This window comes from Mauremys reevesii, linkage group 9 (assembly GCF_016161935.1).
Source record: "Mauremys reevesii isolate NIE-2019 linkage group 9, ASM1616193v1, whole genome shotgun sequence".
NCBI classification, from domain to species: Eukaryota; Metazoa; Chordata; order Testudines; family Geoemydidae; genus Mauremys; species Mauremys reevesii.
In genome coordinates, this window is record NC_052631.1 from 50,123,811 (window position 1) to 50,139,370 (window position 15,560).

Below are 15,560 nucleotides of genomic sequence, written 5' to 3' on the forward strand. Positions count from 1 at the left end.
TTTATTAGCCTGCCTTTTTCTGATGTGCTAGATTCTTTTTTATGTGACTGTTTATCATCTGATCTGGCCCTTACATTATACTCTTCAGTCCTCTGCTCCTGACTATAACCTGGAGATTCTCTATCACCAGACTCTCCCCTAAGAGAAGTCTGCGTCCGATCCACACGCTCCTCTGCAGCAGTCGGCTTTCCCCCATGCAGTTTACAACTGAACCAAGATGAAAACCTGTTCTGATTGGAGGGTGGTTTTGGTTGATTGGGTTTTTTGCTCTTTTTCTTCCTTCCTCACCATATAAAAGGTTTTAATGAAGGAAAAACAGCAAGACAGACTGCAGAACCCACATCCAACAAAAACAACACATCTGTTTTGAAGTGATGGCTAATAGAATACACTGAAGACCAGGTAACTACACAGCAATGTTTCTTGAACAAAGCACTGTGCTGTTCTACCCACGAAACAAGGAGCCCTCACAGGATGGGGGATCTTTAACGAACAGTTCATAGGCCTCACAAACCACTGAATGTATCCATCTGACAATAGAGCGTATGGATGCCAATCCAGGAGGTTCAAGGATGCTGAACTACCAGCTGCCAGACAGAGAGTGGGAGCACCATGCAGCCGGGCTGTGTGCAGAAGCCCCTTTCATCTTAGCTGGGCCTGCCTCACTGCCATGTTTTTCCTCACATACCAGTTTCCTGCAGACTCCTGTTCTCAGAACCCTTGCCCTGCCAGGGGCACCGAGGAGAGGGAGAAAAATCAACACAAGACTAGAAAAAGTGTCTGCCTGGAAACAGCCCGGAGAGGCCCAGCGGAACCTTCTGCCACTTCAAATGGAGAGGACACACTGAGGAGTTAGCGAGGCTATCAGGTCTCTGCCCAGCTCCACCTGCCATCACTGCAGGGTGGGCAAAACAAGGAGGAGCCTCCATGCGTGGCAGACAAGGAGGAAAAATGGATCCCAGAGCAGCAGGTGCCCAGGAGGGAGAACAGTGCCTACAGGCAGAATGGAGATTCTGCTTCACAGCGAGACTCTGAGGCAGCGCTGGCTGGATGATTGTTCTCGTTGCAGTGTTCGAGCTGGGCGGAGCCTTGTGTGGGAATGGTGCGGAGCGGCTGCTCTGGAAAGCATAGAAGTGGGCACAGCACAGACAGCGGCACTGCGACCTTGCTGCACTAGCCTGGCCAGCACGCCTCCAGCCTGACTTTAAGGAAGCACATCAGTATATAGGGACACTTATCCAGTGCCCATCTTTGAGTGTCTGTAAAGGTGCCAGCTGGAATAGTGGTCTTCTCCATGCATACACCCTCCCACTAATCGCTGACCTGAGACCACCTGGCCATGGTACATATAGGCCACTGAACACCCCTGGCTGGTGCTGCTCCTTGGTGAGTTAATGGTCTGGGCAGAGTCTCAGCAAGTGGCCCAGAGGTGAGAGATTCCACAAGCCATTGCTAAGGCAGCACTCGCTCCTGGAGGCCATGGAGTCTAAGTGCCTTCCTCAGTTGCACATGCTATTGAAGGCGACTCACCCACAATGAGATATCTAACCCAGGAGTGACTCGGGACCCCCTGGAATGGGAAACAGGCCAGGATGCCCTGCCTCATGCTCCCCAGTTGCTTTTCAAGTCTGACCCCAAGGCTGCACGTGACTTGTTCCCAACATCCAGACTGATGCTGGTGTAAGCAGAATCTGAATGAGCTCTCCCCTAACATCTAGTGGTGAGCTGTGGAAAAATACTTCAGAAGCTGATCTCATTTGCATGGACACCCTCATCATGCCTAGGTGTTCAGCATGATTGGATTGCTTGCCCAAATGATCACTTGTGGCTGGTGTTGGGGTAGGAGTAATAAAGGGTTGTTACCCTTGTTATTGGGGTAGGAGTAATAAAGGGTTGTTATCCTTGTTGTGTGAACCGAGGGCAGCAGAACTGCACCTGGCATACATCAGTGGAGGGACTCACCCTCAACTGAATGGAACTCGCTAGGCAGGGAACATGGGTTCCAAAGCCCAATGAGTGGAGAGAGGGTGGGGATAGGTCTTAGGCACCATATGACTCTTCCTCTCTCCATGGTATAATACAAGAGCTAATTTAGACTCAATTGAGAGTCTTGTTACATGCTGCACAGCTGAAATCACTGATACCTTGGTCTAAATATTAGATCTCCTTTGGGACAGTGTCTCTGTTTCAAGAGACTGCCCAGTGCACACCAGCAGTGGGGTTCCCCCACTAACAGCTGAAATCACTGAGAGCTGTGTTGTGTGTGGGGGGGTGGGGGCTGAAGACACCTTGGTGAGTGGCCAGCTGGGCAGCTGGCAGAGACTTGTGGCAAGCAGCCAGCAGGGAGGCTGGTGGAGAGGTGTGGCGAGCAGCCTGTCTGGCAGAGACATGTGGCAAGCAGCCAGCAGGGAGGCTGGTGGAGAGGTGTGGCCAGCAGCCTGGCTGGCGGAGAGGTGTGGCAAGCAGCCAACAGAGAAGCTGGTGGAGAGGGCCAGGGCAGAGCCCTTCAGAGGCATGGCAAGCGGCCGTTGGGGCAACGAGCAAGTGCCCGAGCAGGGCAGTGTGTAAGGTACCTCCTTACCCCACCCCCTTCCACACAAGGTGGGAGGTGAACCTCTGAACTCTGGGGCTGCACTAGCCAAGGACAGCAACTGTGAGTGGGGTACAGAGAAGGGATGGGCACGTTAAAGGGACTTTTGGGTTGCTGGACTTAAGACCCCGAGGGAAAAGGACACTGACCAACTTACTTGGGGGTGGGTCTTTTGCTCATGGTTTGTGTTTATGAACCCTAGTTGTGGTGTTTTCCCAAATTAATGCTGAGTTAATTCCCTCCTTTTATTAAAAGGTTTTGCTACACTCAGACTCTGTGCTTGCAAGAGGGGAAGTATTGCCTCTTAGAGGCACCCAGGGGGTGTTGCGTAATTGTCCCGGCCGCTGGGTAGGGGCTTGAGCCCGTTTTGTGTTGTATTGTTGAAAAGGAACCCCTAGATACTGAACCTGGCCCTTGCTGCTGTTGGCCCCCCCGGCAGAAGGGTTACACTAGGTTCTATCAAGTCTTTCTTTCAGAACCCAGCCTTTCCCCCATCTCCCTGCTGCTGAGTATGGCTCCACACCCTGCCCCCTCACCGACTCCTGCAGCCCCTCAGCATTCCCCACGTTGCACCACGCCCCTCCATTCACCCCACATCCTGCAGCAAATCTTCCTTGCCTGCTGTCCATGGGTCAGGGGAGGAGACTCTTACCTGGAAGGGGAACAGCCTTTCTGTCCCCAGATTTCTTTTGCCTTCCCTCACCTGCACAAGAGCCTGCTATGGAAGGAGACTTGGCAGCCCCTTCCCTCCGCTCAACTTCCATGTGAGACAGGAAGCCACTTTCCTCCTGCTTGGGAGGGATCGAGCACCAGAGCAGCCAGGAGGAAAATGCCCATGGCAGCTGCCCCCTGCTAGAGACTAACACGAGCAGCGGAGGACAGTACAAAGTGAAATGACTCCAAGTGAAGAGGTCATGAAGGATGGGTGGGATTCCACAGCCGAGACAAGAGGGGTTTCTATGGGAAGGCTGAGCGGATGCACAGGTCAGACAATGAGGTTTCAGGGAAAGGGGGGAGGGCTGCATGCAGGCCAGGCCAAGTGGTGGTGGAAGTAGATGAGGTGGAGGACTTGCGGGACAGGTACGGAGAGGAGTCGGGGGGCACAAGCAAGGTGAGGTCTGGGTGTGACACCCAGGTATAGCAAAAGAGCTGTCTGTTAAAAGATGAGATGGACATTGCAGCTGAACGGGAGGAGAGAGCAGGAAAGTAACAAGGAGTCGCACAGGCATCAGACTCATCAGTAAAACTACAAAGGATCAAGATCTTCATAGCAACGTGGGAAGCTTAAAAGCAAAAAGAGGTGAAGTAGGTCACCTGGCTGTAGAAGCGGCACACTCAGTGAACCGCGGTGGAGTGGCAGATCAGTGGGATGGTTTACAGCTGGCCAGGAACCACCCAGGCAGGGCAGAGCAGCTGAGAGGTGGAGGGAGCACTAGGCTGAAGATGTGATGTTTTGCAATCCAGGGGCTCTCAAGAACGTCATGCTAAATAAACGTTCTGTCATGCAAATGGGGCTCCAACTTTCCCTACCTCTGGGGATTGGAAGGGTACGTGCATTTATGTTTGCGGGGCTCAGACACCAGCTCTGAGTGCCAGAGAAAGCCCTAGTGAGAGAACTCCTGGCCACAGAGCTTGACTGTCTGTCTAAGGAAAATTATTTGCACCAGTCGGGAGTTTAAGAAAGCCCTTTTCACTCTCCGAGAGGAGAAAAGAAATTGGAGCTTTAGATTATCACAGAATTAACTGCGCTTGCAAAGGGATCCAGTAATCCGAGGAATAGGCATTTTCCTGGGCCCCTTCAAGCCCTCATTAGCCATATCTGCTTAAAAAGCAGATTAGCAGACCAGAAATCAAAATTTAGTTCTTCGCCACTACCGGCTTCTAGTGATGTTTTTTCTGCAATAAAACACGATAAACAGGCCAATCAGAGTCCAAGTTAGATTGTTTCAGATACAAGTAAAATGTAACACAATGTACTCCAGATTAAAACAACTAGTGAGGCTGGTCAAATTGAGGCCATGTATGATTTAAATAGGAAGCACTTTAAATGAGAAGTTAGGGTCAACATTGTGTGATTTGTGTAGTTCTCTGAATTCACTGGTACAGACGATTTGTCTGTCAAGGTCACATCCTTTTTAGCCTCAGATTGCAACCAACCTTTCTCTTAATATATTTGAAGGATATTGCACATTCATAAGCCCTTTAGTGCTCAAAACACTTCCTTTGCTGCTGTGGAATGTTGGACAAAGACAGAGTGAGGTCTGGGAATGGAGAGACTACGCATAATTTTGTAAGATATCAATTTCCCCTGATAGTACTACTAACTCTAACATAGATAAAGTTAGTAATTTTCTCCATCAAACTCATCTCTGAGTTTCCATTTCTTGCTAAACGTCAATTAATAAAATGAAGATGTTGCATACCTTTTTTTTGGACTTAGCATTATCATAGTTATTTTATTGTCTGTGCTTAAATAAAACAGAACCCACTTTCTGAAGCTGCAGAACTTGATTCAGAAGCAGGATACTCCACATACATCATTGCTTCCCAAACATCAGCTGTATTTTACAATGTTTTGTTTGTTTCTCCTTAATGTCTTTCTTGGCTCTTTATTTTTTTAACTGCCCTGAAGTTACGAATCTCATTTCTGATAAGTGCTCACTAAGGAATGTTTTGCTCTTTCTGACCTGTCTGTAGAGTGTTCCCTTTTGTAGACTTTCCTGTAAATATATTGGCTAAGTCTAGGCCAGATTGTCCCCTTTTGATTGCAGAAGGCTATCTGACAAGGATTTCCTCCTGGAGATTCTTTCTCAGCGTGCCAGTGCTCAGCAGGGCCTTGACGGCAGTCACAAGCAGCTAGACCCGATGCAGCAGTGGAAGGGAGAACAGGGGGTGGGTTCAATGTGGGGAAGGACGGGACAGTGATTTGGTCCAAACAATGGGTAAAACAATTTTAGTTTAGTGCAAAGGGATCAAGATCTGCGCTTCCCCAATGACTCTGGAGCAGCTGAAGTAAACCATCACCTCCAGATGCTGCCTAAACCGAAGGCAGGAGGGATTTCTGCCAGGCAGCCCTAAAGCAGTGGCTAGCCTCCAACTAGTGATGCAAAGCAGGTCCTGCTAAAGGGCCGGAATGTTGCCATTGTAGCTGTTCCTCCTCCTCATCACCCCAGGGATGGAAAATCGCTGAGCCCGCAGGCACCCCCTGCAAAGGGAGCAGAGCTGCTTTCAGACCAGGCTCTTTTCAGGAGCGCTGTGGCTATAAATACTTGAGAAGAGTTCCTTCCTAGAATGCTTTAATGGGCGCCAGTTTACTTTTAATTCTCTTTGCTCTGGTCTCAGGGCCCCGGGTGGGTTCAGATAACCTGGATTTAGTCACACAGGATCAAAATAGAGAGAATACCACAGGAAAATGCTGCCATTGCCTGAAAGCGGGAATAGACTTGAAGGTCTAATCCAGCCACTGTAGAAATAAGCCCACAAAATCTTCTGTCTATGTTTCTGGAGACAGTGTCCCCTAATCAGCAACATGGCTGCTGAAAAATGATGTTAGGCTAATCTCTGAAAGATTAAATCATGGTAATAAGGTCAATGGGACCTGACCAAACTCCCCCCCTCTACCTCCCCACCCAGTTCTACCAACATTAGAGGCCAGACTTGTGACAAACAGGACAGCTCCTGGGACAGGGGTGACCCGGTACAGAAATGATGGACAACTGCCGAGTTATGCTGAGTAGGGCTGACTGGAGAACAAGAATTCTCTTTTGTGAAAGACTTCAAGGTGTTAACATTTGTTTGCCTTCTGCTGTGGGATGAAAAGGAGCCTTTTTGAATTTTTTTGTGAGGTACGAGATAGATCTTTCCCCAGCCCAGCCCAGCCAAAAGCTGCACACAGCTGAGATATGGAAGACCCACATTCCAATCCCTCCTCTGCCTACTTCCATGGGGACACTCACATCCAAAGCAAGTGTTCTCACCACTGGCCTGTTGTGGGTTGAGTCTCCCTGGAGGCCATCCTGCACCGGGGAAACCTTCCCAACAAACATTTTGTCAAAACCAATACACAGCCCCATACATTTCAATTTCAACAAACGGTCATTTTCCAACAAAAGAAATTCAGCCAAAAAATTCCCAGCCAGCTGTAGTGCTGAGTCAGAGTGTCTGCTCCACAGCTACCGTATTACTGCACCCGAGTTCATCACAGCACTACTATAAAGACACCGTGATGGGTTCAGTGATAAACAGAGTAACTACACCGTGTTCCTACACACAACATGTGCGCAAAGCCTCTGAGAACACAGATGACTGGTAGCATCTGCAGGATCTATAAAGTTCCATATAAGACCTCAGTGGGTCATTACTGCTCAGTGCTTTAGTTTTCCTATTTCCCAGGCAGTGAGGAGATGGCCTGGTACCATGGAATGGGCTCTAGGTACAGTCACTAGGAAAAGGAGAATACAGCCATATTTGTCTTGTACAGAAAGTTCTGAAGATGCCCGGGCTGTTGTCAAGGCCATTCATTCCTCCCCCCTTACATGCCCCACAGCCAGCCACACGACAGCAAAGCCGGGAGAGAATTCCAGTACTCACAATCAGAATATTGCTGGAGCTGTGCAAATTCTGTCGGGCTGAGGGAGATCCACGCACCATCACTCATCTTTCAGGGGAGCCCTTGGGGAGCCCAGGCCACACTTTCACAGTGAAGGGGGAATGAAGATCCACACCAGCGGAACTAGGAGCTGCCCAGGTTCATTGCTGTTGGTCAGTGCCTGCTCTGTCCCAGGGGTGCCAGGTACACATTTCAGATCACCAGCAGGATGAATGCAGAGGCCTCATGTTTCAGACCCATCACTAGAACCGTTGTGTGGAGGGATTCCATGAGTAGGTGCTTCAGACACACCAACTGGAGAACGCTATTTCAGCCTCTTCACTCCTAGAATAGGAAGAAATGCAGGCAAAAGAATCACTTACACTGATTATCTGCCTGCTTCTCAGTAGATTCAAAGCCTTAATCAAAGCTTATGCAAGTTGTTTGGAGTCATGGATGAGTAGGCACAATTATTACTCTGAAACGGGCTCACTTCCAGCCTCTCTCAAAGGATGACACTGCAGATGTAGAAGCGACTGGGGACAATGAACTTGAAATAGCAGACTCTAATAGTGACCAGCTATTTGACTAACAAACTAGTAAGTCAAAACTATTGGCTGTGATGGCTAGAGAAATGTGTTGACTCAGGTTTCTAAATGGATAAAGTCACAATCACATTAAATGGGGCCTCAAGTAAGACACTTGGTCTTCAGCCCTAGTCACCATAATGCTTAGTAGAAAGGGGCAAACACTTGCTTCGATCTGAGCCAGTAAGTCTAATGTTTTGTGAAAACCCCCATGTAAATGCTGGGAAAACATGAATAAAGCACGTAGCCCCTCCCGAAGAGCTGCCTGGCTTGGAGGTAACTTATCACCCCTCCACCCGCACCTGGCAGAATGCAGGAGAGGCACTGTTCTTCGTATTGACTGGTGTTGGGCTCGGTTTTATAGGGGTAAGGAACACATAAAGAGTGTGCACTGGAGCATGTGCCCTCGTATGTTTAACGACACCCATTTCTGCAGTGGGTTATTATGTGAGCACTGCTCTCCCTGGAGACCTAGGGCCTGGCTCTCTGGTACATTACACTGGAATTCTGCAGGTTAGAATAGCTGAGGTGCATAGTCAGACTGCCCGGTTGGTGGCATTGTGCAGCGGGGCTGGCAGGCTCCCTGCTAACCTCCGCACCACGTGGCTCCTGGGAAGCAGCCGGCATGTCTCCCCTCTGGCTCCTATGCATAGGGGCAGCCAGAGATAACAGGAATTCAGCCAGGCCTTTCTCCTACAGAGATGTGTGTGTAACACGCACAAAACTGAACACCGTTTCCCCGCCTCCTGCCCGTCTCCTCCTCTGAGACCCCACCCATGCCCCTCCCCTTCTCTGAAACCCTGCACCCACTTGGATAACAAGGGAGAATCAGCTTGAGTGCCCCTGCAAACCACAGCTGTGGCAGCATGGCATGGGGCAGAGGTGATGCCTCAGGTAGGCCGGTCCCAGGCCAGTTAGGGCTTTACAGGTCATAACGAACATCTTAAACTCTACCCGGAGACCAGTGGACAGCCAGTGTCAACCCCTGAGTGCTGGGGCCATGTGTTCCCGGGAGATGACCCGCTCTGTAAGTGAGCCACCTCGATCTGCACCAGCGTCAGTCTCTGAATGGTTTTCAGGGGTAGCCCCATGTACAGCACATTGCAACAGTCTAATCCTGAGATGATAAAGATCTGTGCAACAGTAGTCAGACTCATGTCCAAAAGGAAAGGCCACCACCTCCTAGCCGGACGCAGCTGGTACAAAGCTGACTGGTCTCTGGCTGTAATATGATGGTCAGATAGCAGCGGGGGGGTTAGAATCACCCCTAAATTCCAAAACCTAGTGACTAATGGCGGACGCACTCCCTCAGATTGATATTACTTCTGCCATCTGCCTTCAACTGCCAGAACCTGGGAGTGGACAACAGGAGATGGATCACTTGATAATCGCCCTGTTCTGTTCATGCCTTCTGAAGCACCTGGCATTTGTCACTTAAGAAGACAGGATACTGGGCTGAATGGACCATTGGTCTGACCCAGTATGTCCGCTCTTACGTTATCACCCCCAGCTGCTTCCCCCACCCACCATCCCCTCCTTCTTGTCTGGGTTGACCCTCAGCCAGTTTGCTCTCATGCATGCCCCAGTCTAACTAGACACCAGCTGAGGTGCTGAGCTTCATAGTTCAACCTACTCCGTCAGCACTGTAGCTGCCACAGAGAAGGTGCAAAATGGGCACTGCGATGGGAAGCAATTGAGACTCTAGGAGAAGCAGCATGAACCATTATTTTAATTCTGATTTCTCCTCCAAGGCGGTTGAACCTCTATCTGTGGGATGATTTCAGAGGTGTATCCAAGGCTAATGAACAGCAAGGCATGGGACTGTTTCATTTATAACAGAGGTGGCTGGTTATGGCTGTTAAAAAGATCAGAAAAATATTCTGGATAGAGCAGATGTGCCATGAAAATTCCTAGTACCGTGGCCTCTTCAGATGAAGCTTCCAAACGTCAGACAAGTAGATTAGATAGAATATGATTGTGGCTGGAAGTTGGACATGAGAAGCTGAGTTAACATCTGGCTCTTGTGCTGAATTTCTCTAGATCTCGAGCCATATACAGTGGCTGCCCTAAAAATTCTTCCACTTGGAAAGATTCTGCCTGTGTGAGGGATTCCATTTTACTAAAGAAATATCAGTAGAATCTGTAACCTCTCATCAGTACTTTGAAGTGATCTCACTTTGTGTATTTACCACTTACATTTTCCAGAGAAAATTCAGTTTGATATGAGTAGAAAGAACTGTGCTATTCATTAGCGAAGGGAGAGGACAGGAGGCCTTAAAGCCAGATGGTTTAAACAAGTGGAAACTCTCACATCATTCCTTCATCTATGAGAATTGGTCCTAACCCTCTGACAGATCCTCTGACTAATGGTTTGTTTTTTTTAAATCTAAATCAGTGGTTTTCAATCAGGGGTCTGCAGATTATGTCTAAGATTTCCAAAGGGGTCCGCACCTCCATTTGAAAATTTTTAGGAGTCCACAAATGCAAAAAGGTGGAAAACCACTGATCTACATTAAAAATTGATGAGGAGGGAACATGACTGAATAACTCCTAAATGAAGCTCCCTCAAAATCTCAGTCATTGAGGAAATGTCAGAGCCCTTGTGGGAAGCCTCCTGGAAGTGACAGCTTCCCAACAATCTGCAGCCTTCCGAATCCGTAAGCTCCTTTACTAAGTGAATTGCTTACAGTGACATTTGGGAAAGGTCGGCTTTTCCAGGAGGTACATGCGCAACATATGAGAGCCACCTGGGCATGATTTTAGGCTCCTCTGCCTGCTAAATGTTGATTGTCAATTTCAACACAACTTATTTTATTAGATGTTCCACACAGAGACCCAGCAGGGTTTGTGAAAGGCCAGCCGGCTTCAGGCAACATCAGACAGGTGCTCTCATCCATCAGGGCTAGCCGTCAGACAGGCGCTCTTTCAATAGATGAAAAAGGCATTTGATTCAGGAGAGCAAGCTTACTTATTTAAAATGAGGGAAATGAACATCTGAGGGCAAACTACAAGCTCTGAATTCCCCTGTCTGTACTGGAGCTGCAGGTGCCAGCAACATTGAGCATACTGGTATTAATAACACCCCTCTCTTTTCGTCAGTAGCTCTCCCAGCACTTTACCAAGGAGGACAGGAGCATTACCCTCATCTTACTGATGGTAAAATTAAAGCACTGAGGTGTGAAGTGTCCAAGGTCACCCCACAGCAGAGCCAGGAACAGAATCTAGGCCTTTGAAGTCCCAGTCCTGTGTCCTTTCCACTAGGACACACCGCCTCCCTAATCTATCCAGCATGCGTCGAGGAGTGCTGGGGGGCACATGCCAGACTGGTCACTCCCACAGCGTGTGTAATGCACTCACCACATCTGTCACATGCCCACCAAGCTCTGCTCTCCAAATTCTTTCGTACAGATCCCAAACAAGACCCGGAAGCACACCATCCATGACCTTTTCCCCACTCTTCTTAATCTGGGTTTGGAATCTTTGCTTATGGCTGGGATCGGCAACCTTTCAGAGGTGGTGTGCCGAATCTTCATTTATTCACTCTAATTTAAGGTTTCACGTGCCAGTCATACATTTTAACATTTTAGAAGGTCTCTTTCTATAAGTCTATAATATATAATTAAACTATTGTTGTATGTAAAGTAAATAAGGCTTTTAAAATGTTTAAGAAGCTTCATTTAAAATTAAATTAAAATGCAGAGCCCCCCGGACCGGTGGCCAGGACCCAGGCAGCGTGAGTGCCGCTGAAAATCAGCTCGCGTGCCGCCTTCGGCACCCGTGCCATAGGTTGAGTACCCCTGGGTTATGGCTTTCAAAACTGTTCAGGTTTAGTGTAAATTTAACAGCCCAAATCTCAGGGGTTCTCTGGAACATCCCTAGAGCCCGCTGACTCTATGGTACAGAGGAGCAATTGGGGACAAAAAGAGGCCTTGCTTTTAGGGCCAAAATAATCAAAAGTGACTGGTGATTTTGGATACATAAGAACGGCCATACTGGGTCAGACCAAAGGTCCATCTAGCCCAGTACCCTGTCTTCCAACAGTGGCCAATGCCAGGTGCCCCAGAGGGAATGAACAGAACAGGTAATCATCAAGTGATCCATCCCCTGTCTCTCATTCCCAGCTTCTGGCAAATAGAGGCTAGGGACATCATCCCTGACAATCAGGGTCAGCTCTAACGTTTTTGCCACCCCAAGCAAAAAAAAAAAAGAAAAGAGCGCCGCCCTGCCGTAACACCCTCCCCACGAGTGCTGCACTGCCAACCCCCCCCAGCGCCGTGCAACCCCCCGCCCCCCGAGCGCTGCTGAAGCCCCTGCCTCCCCCAAGCGCCGCGCCACCGAAACCCCCTTAGCGCTGCACCGCCGAAACCCCCGAGCGCCACGCCTCCCGAAGCCCCCGCCCCTTCCAAGCGCCGCACCTTGCCGCCAAAACCCCCGAGCGCCGCGCCGCCCGAAGCCCCCGCCCCACCATGCACTGTGCTGCCCGAAACACCGCCCCACCTCCAAGCGCCGTCCGGCCAAAACAAAAACAAACAAACAAAAAAACCCCACCAGCGCCATCCCGCCAAACCAAAAAAAAAAAAAATACCGAGCGACACCCCACCCCAAGTCCTTGGTCGGCTGGTGCCTGGAGCCGGCCCTCCTGCCAATCCTGGCTAATAGCCATTGATGGACTTATCCTCCATGAACTTAAGTTGTTCTTTTTTTAACCCTGTTATAGTCTTGACCTTCACACCATCCTCTGGCAAGGAGTTCCAGAGATTGACACAGTTTGCATTGTGTGAAGAAATACTTCCTTTTGTTTGTTTTAAACCTGCTGCCTATTTTTTCATGTGGTGACCCCTGGTTCTTGTGTTATGAGGAGGAGTAAATAACACTTCTGTATTTACTTTCTCCACACAGTCATAATTTTATAGACCTTTATTGTATCCCACTATAGTCATCTTTTTTTGAAGCTGAAAAGTCCCAGTCTTATCAGGAGATGGAGGGTACCTGGAGCCCATACAAGAAAAGACCCAAAATTGGGACGGCATCCTGGGAGGCGACTCATTTGGCTCAGGTGGAGCTCCTGTTGGCATGCCTGGGCAGGTCCACGACCCAGGCGAGCGGACCTGCTGCAGGCCACTGTCCCACTGGGTCCCGCTGGGCCGGTTGAGCTCCCGCAGGCATGACCCCTTCAGGTCGTCCGGGCTCCGGTGGACCTGCCGCAGGCATGCCTGGGAGCTCCTGGGAACCCACCTCATGCCACCTCCCCAGGATGCCGGAGCCGGGAAGGGACCCACCGCGGACTGGGGGCGCAGACTGCAGTGTAAATGTCACTCATCACCAGCAAGGGGGGTTAGGACCTGCTGCCTTTGCCTATCTCTGGGCTACCCCTCTGCAGCCCTGAGTCTTATTAATCTCTCCTCATATGGAAGCTGTTCCACTCCCCTAATCATTTTTGTTGCCCTTTTCTGAACCATTTCCAGTTCCAATATATCTGTTTTGAGATGGGACGAAGACATCTGCATGCAGTATTCAAGATGTGGGCATACCGTGGATTTATATAGAGGCAATATGATATTTTCTATCTTATCTATCCTTTTCTTAATGATTCCCACTTGAGACACCTTAAAAGTAGGGTGTGTGTGCTGCTGGCCCATTGCCCACTTATAAAGGCCAGCTGGGCCCTGATTAAGCCAGCCACAGCCTGACTGGGGCAGGGCCTGCAGCTGAGGCTGCTTCCCCCAATCAGCCCCACTTTTCCTTCCCTGCCACAGCCCTCTCCCCAGGCTGTTTTAAGTCTTTTAAGGCAGGAGCGGGTGACCACCTCGCTACAGGGACTGTCCCTATAAAATCGGGACATCTAGTCACCGTACTTAAAGGGGCCTAAGTTCCCAAAGTTCTGAGCTCCTTTGCAAATCAGGCTCCCTTAAGGTGTCAGTTGGGCACCCAAAGTCACTATTCTTACACATACAACCCATACACCTATCATTGAATTTCTCTGTAATGCAATTAAGTACCAGTGTCTCTAGATGTTGCATAAATAGGACAGGTCTGATCTACAACTAACGTCTACAATACTTATAGTATGTGTTTCCTTTAAAGGCTGTTAGAACGGCATTGTTTTGCAGTATTTTTCAGTTTGTGTGGGACACCTCCTATGCATCTAATCACATGAACTAAACTTTTGAAACCAAACAGAATATCTGCTCCAGAATGCCTCTTGCTGCAGTCTCTCCATGGAATGATCTCACTCTGTTTCCCCATCAGTCTGAGCTGAAAAATAACATATGGTCGGTTTGATTTTCTATCACTCAAACATAGGACTTCACTTCTTGAACAATTTTTTTTCCAGTTGGGGAGCTCCCATCTTCTCTGTGCTCGTCACAGCTGTATGAATGAACAGCGGATTCAGATATTAGCCTGAGTTCTAAGTCCCCTGATTTTGGTGGATTTACAATCTTACTGTCCTCTGTTCCTTTTTTGAAAAACCTTCATAACTTAAAGGAGGCGAAACAACTGACTGCACAGGAGAAACAGTGCATTTCACAGCACTTTATATACTCAGGTTAATCAGATAAAAAACCTTCAGTTTTTAATCTCTTCTGGTTCTAGTCATTTTAGTTATTTCTTGTGACTCTTGTAGGTACACTACCATATCACATTTAGCACCAAATTTAGGCCTTGATTGTGAAAATACTAACGCATGTGAGTAGCCCCACTGAGTTCCTGCTCCTCCATTTTTGTAAGAATAATAAAAAATCTTAGGTATGCAGAAATGATGATGCCTTAAACTTCCAGCAGAAAAAGGTGAACATTTAGGGGAATATTTAGATGCCAAATGTTGCAGCTTGATGCTACAGTGCCTGAGAACTTGATGGTGAAACTGACATGTCTAGTTCTCTTGCCTAAGAGGAGAGAGATGCAGAAAGCACACTGACAGCACATGATGGGAAAAGGAAACTTGATTTAGTCAAACTGGAAGCAGAGGCAGCTCTATGTATTTTGCCACCCCAAGCACGGCAGTCAGGCAGTTACATGGATTCAGTGGCATGCCTGTGGGGGGTCCTCCAGTCCTGCGCCTTCAGTGTACCCGCTGCCGAATTGCTGCTGAAGCTTGGTGCGCAGGTGCCTGGAGCCAGCCCCGGCTGGAAGATTTTTGCAATTCAACTCCTTGCGCCTGCAATCAATTGAGGGTCAGATTTTCAAAAAGAGATCAGTACATTGGGTGCAGAATATGGGCTGAGTACTTCTGGCCCTAATGTAGGTGGCTAATTGGAAACTGCTTTCTTGGAAAAAATCTGGCACTACATGTCCAGGCCGAGGCTGAGAAATGTCCCTACGTTGGCTCTGATATTAAGGGTCACAGTAGCCAATATCCGTATTAGACTAACCTGTTTTTTCAACAGGCAAAAAAGTAATTACTTGAGACTGGAAATACTGTACAGAGACCACACAATTATTCATTTGTCTCTCCATCCACAGGGAGAAGCATCAAAAGGAAAGGACTGTCTAGCATTTTCTGTGTGTGATCCCCTCTGCTTGTGATTCTTAGACACAAACTCCGACTACTGCCCATTTCAACTAAATGATGATGCATCTAGAACTAATCAAATGAAGGGCAGGGGGGAGACCTGCAAATGGCCAAGAAATGCTAACATTAATTGGATAAATTCTTCGCGGATCATTCACTCAGCATCAGAACTCAGCCCCAGGTACTTGCCTAATTTGATCCCATTTAAGGCTACAGGCTTAAAATAAATCTCCTAATTTGCTCTGCAGCCTTGGTTTCCCACTACAGCACACATTTATTCTG

The 15,560-nt window shown here is 48.6% G+C and overlaps 1 protein-coding gene across 4 annotated transcripts in view; it reads right to left on the bottom strand.

Annotated features, from left to right (window-relative positions):
* DGKG (diacylglycerol kinase gamma) overlaps positions 1-15,560 on the bottom strand; it is a 193,108-nt gene that overhangs the window by 122,475 nt on the left and 55,073 nt on the right. For 2 of the 4 annotated variants that reach the window (XM_039488562.1, XM_039488560.1), the window contains exon 2: positions 7,181-7,523. The exons of 1 other annotated variant lie outside the window; for it this stretch is intronic. In XM_039488562.1, the coding sequence (XP_039344496.1) occupies positions 7,181-7,247 (67 nt within the window). In that variant the 5' untranslated portion in view covers positions 7,248-7,523. Of the gene's footprint in view, positions 1-7,180; positions 7,524-15,560 lie in introns of those variants that run through there. One more of the 4 variants, XM_039488561.1, reaches the window with a different exon arrangement.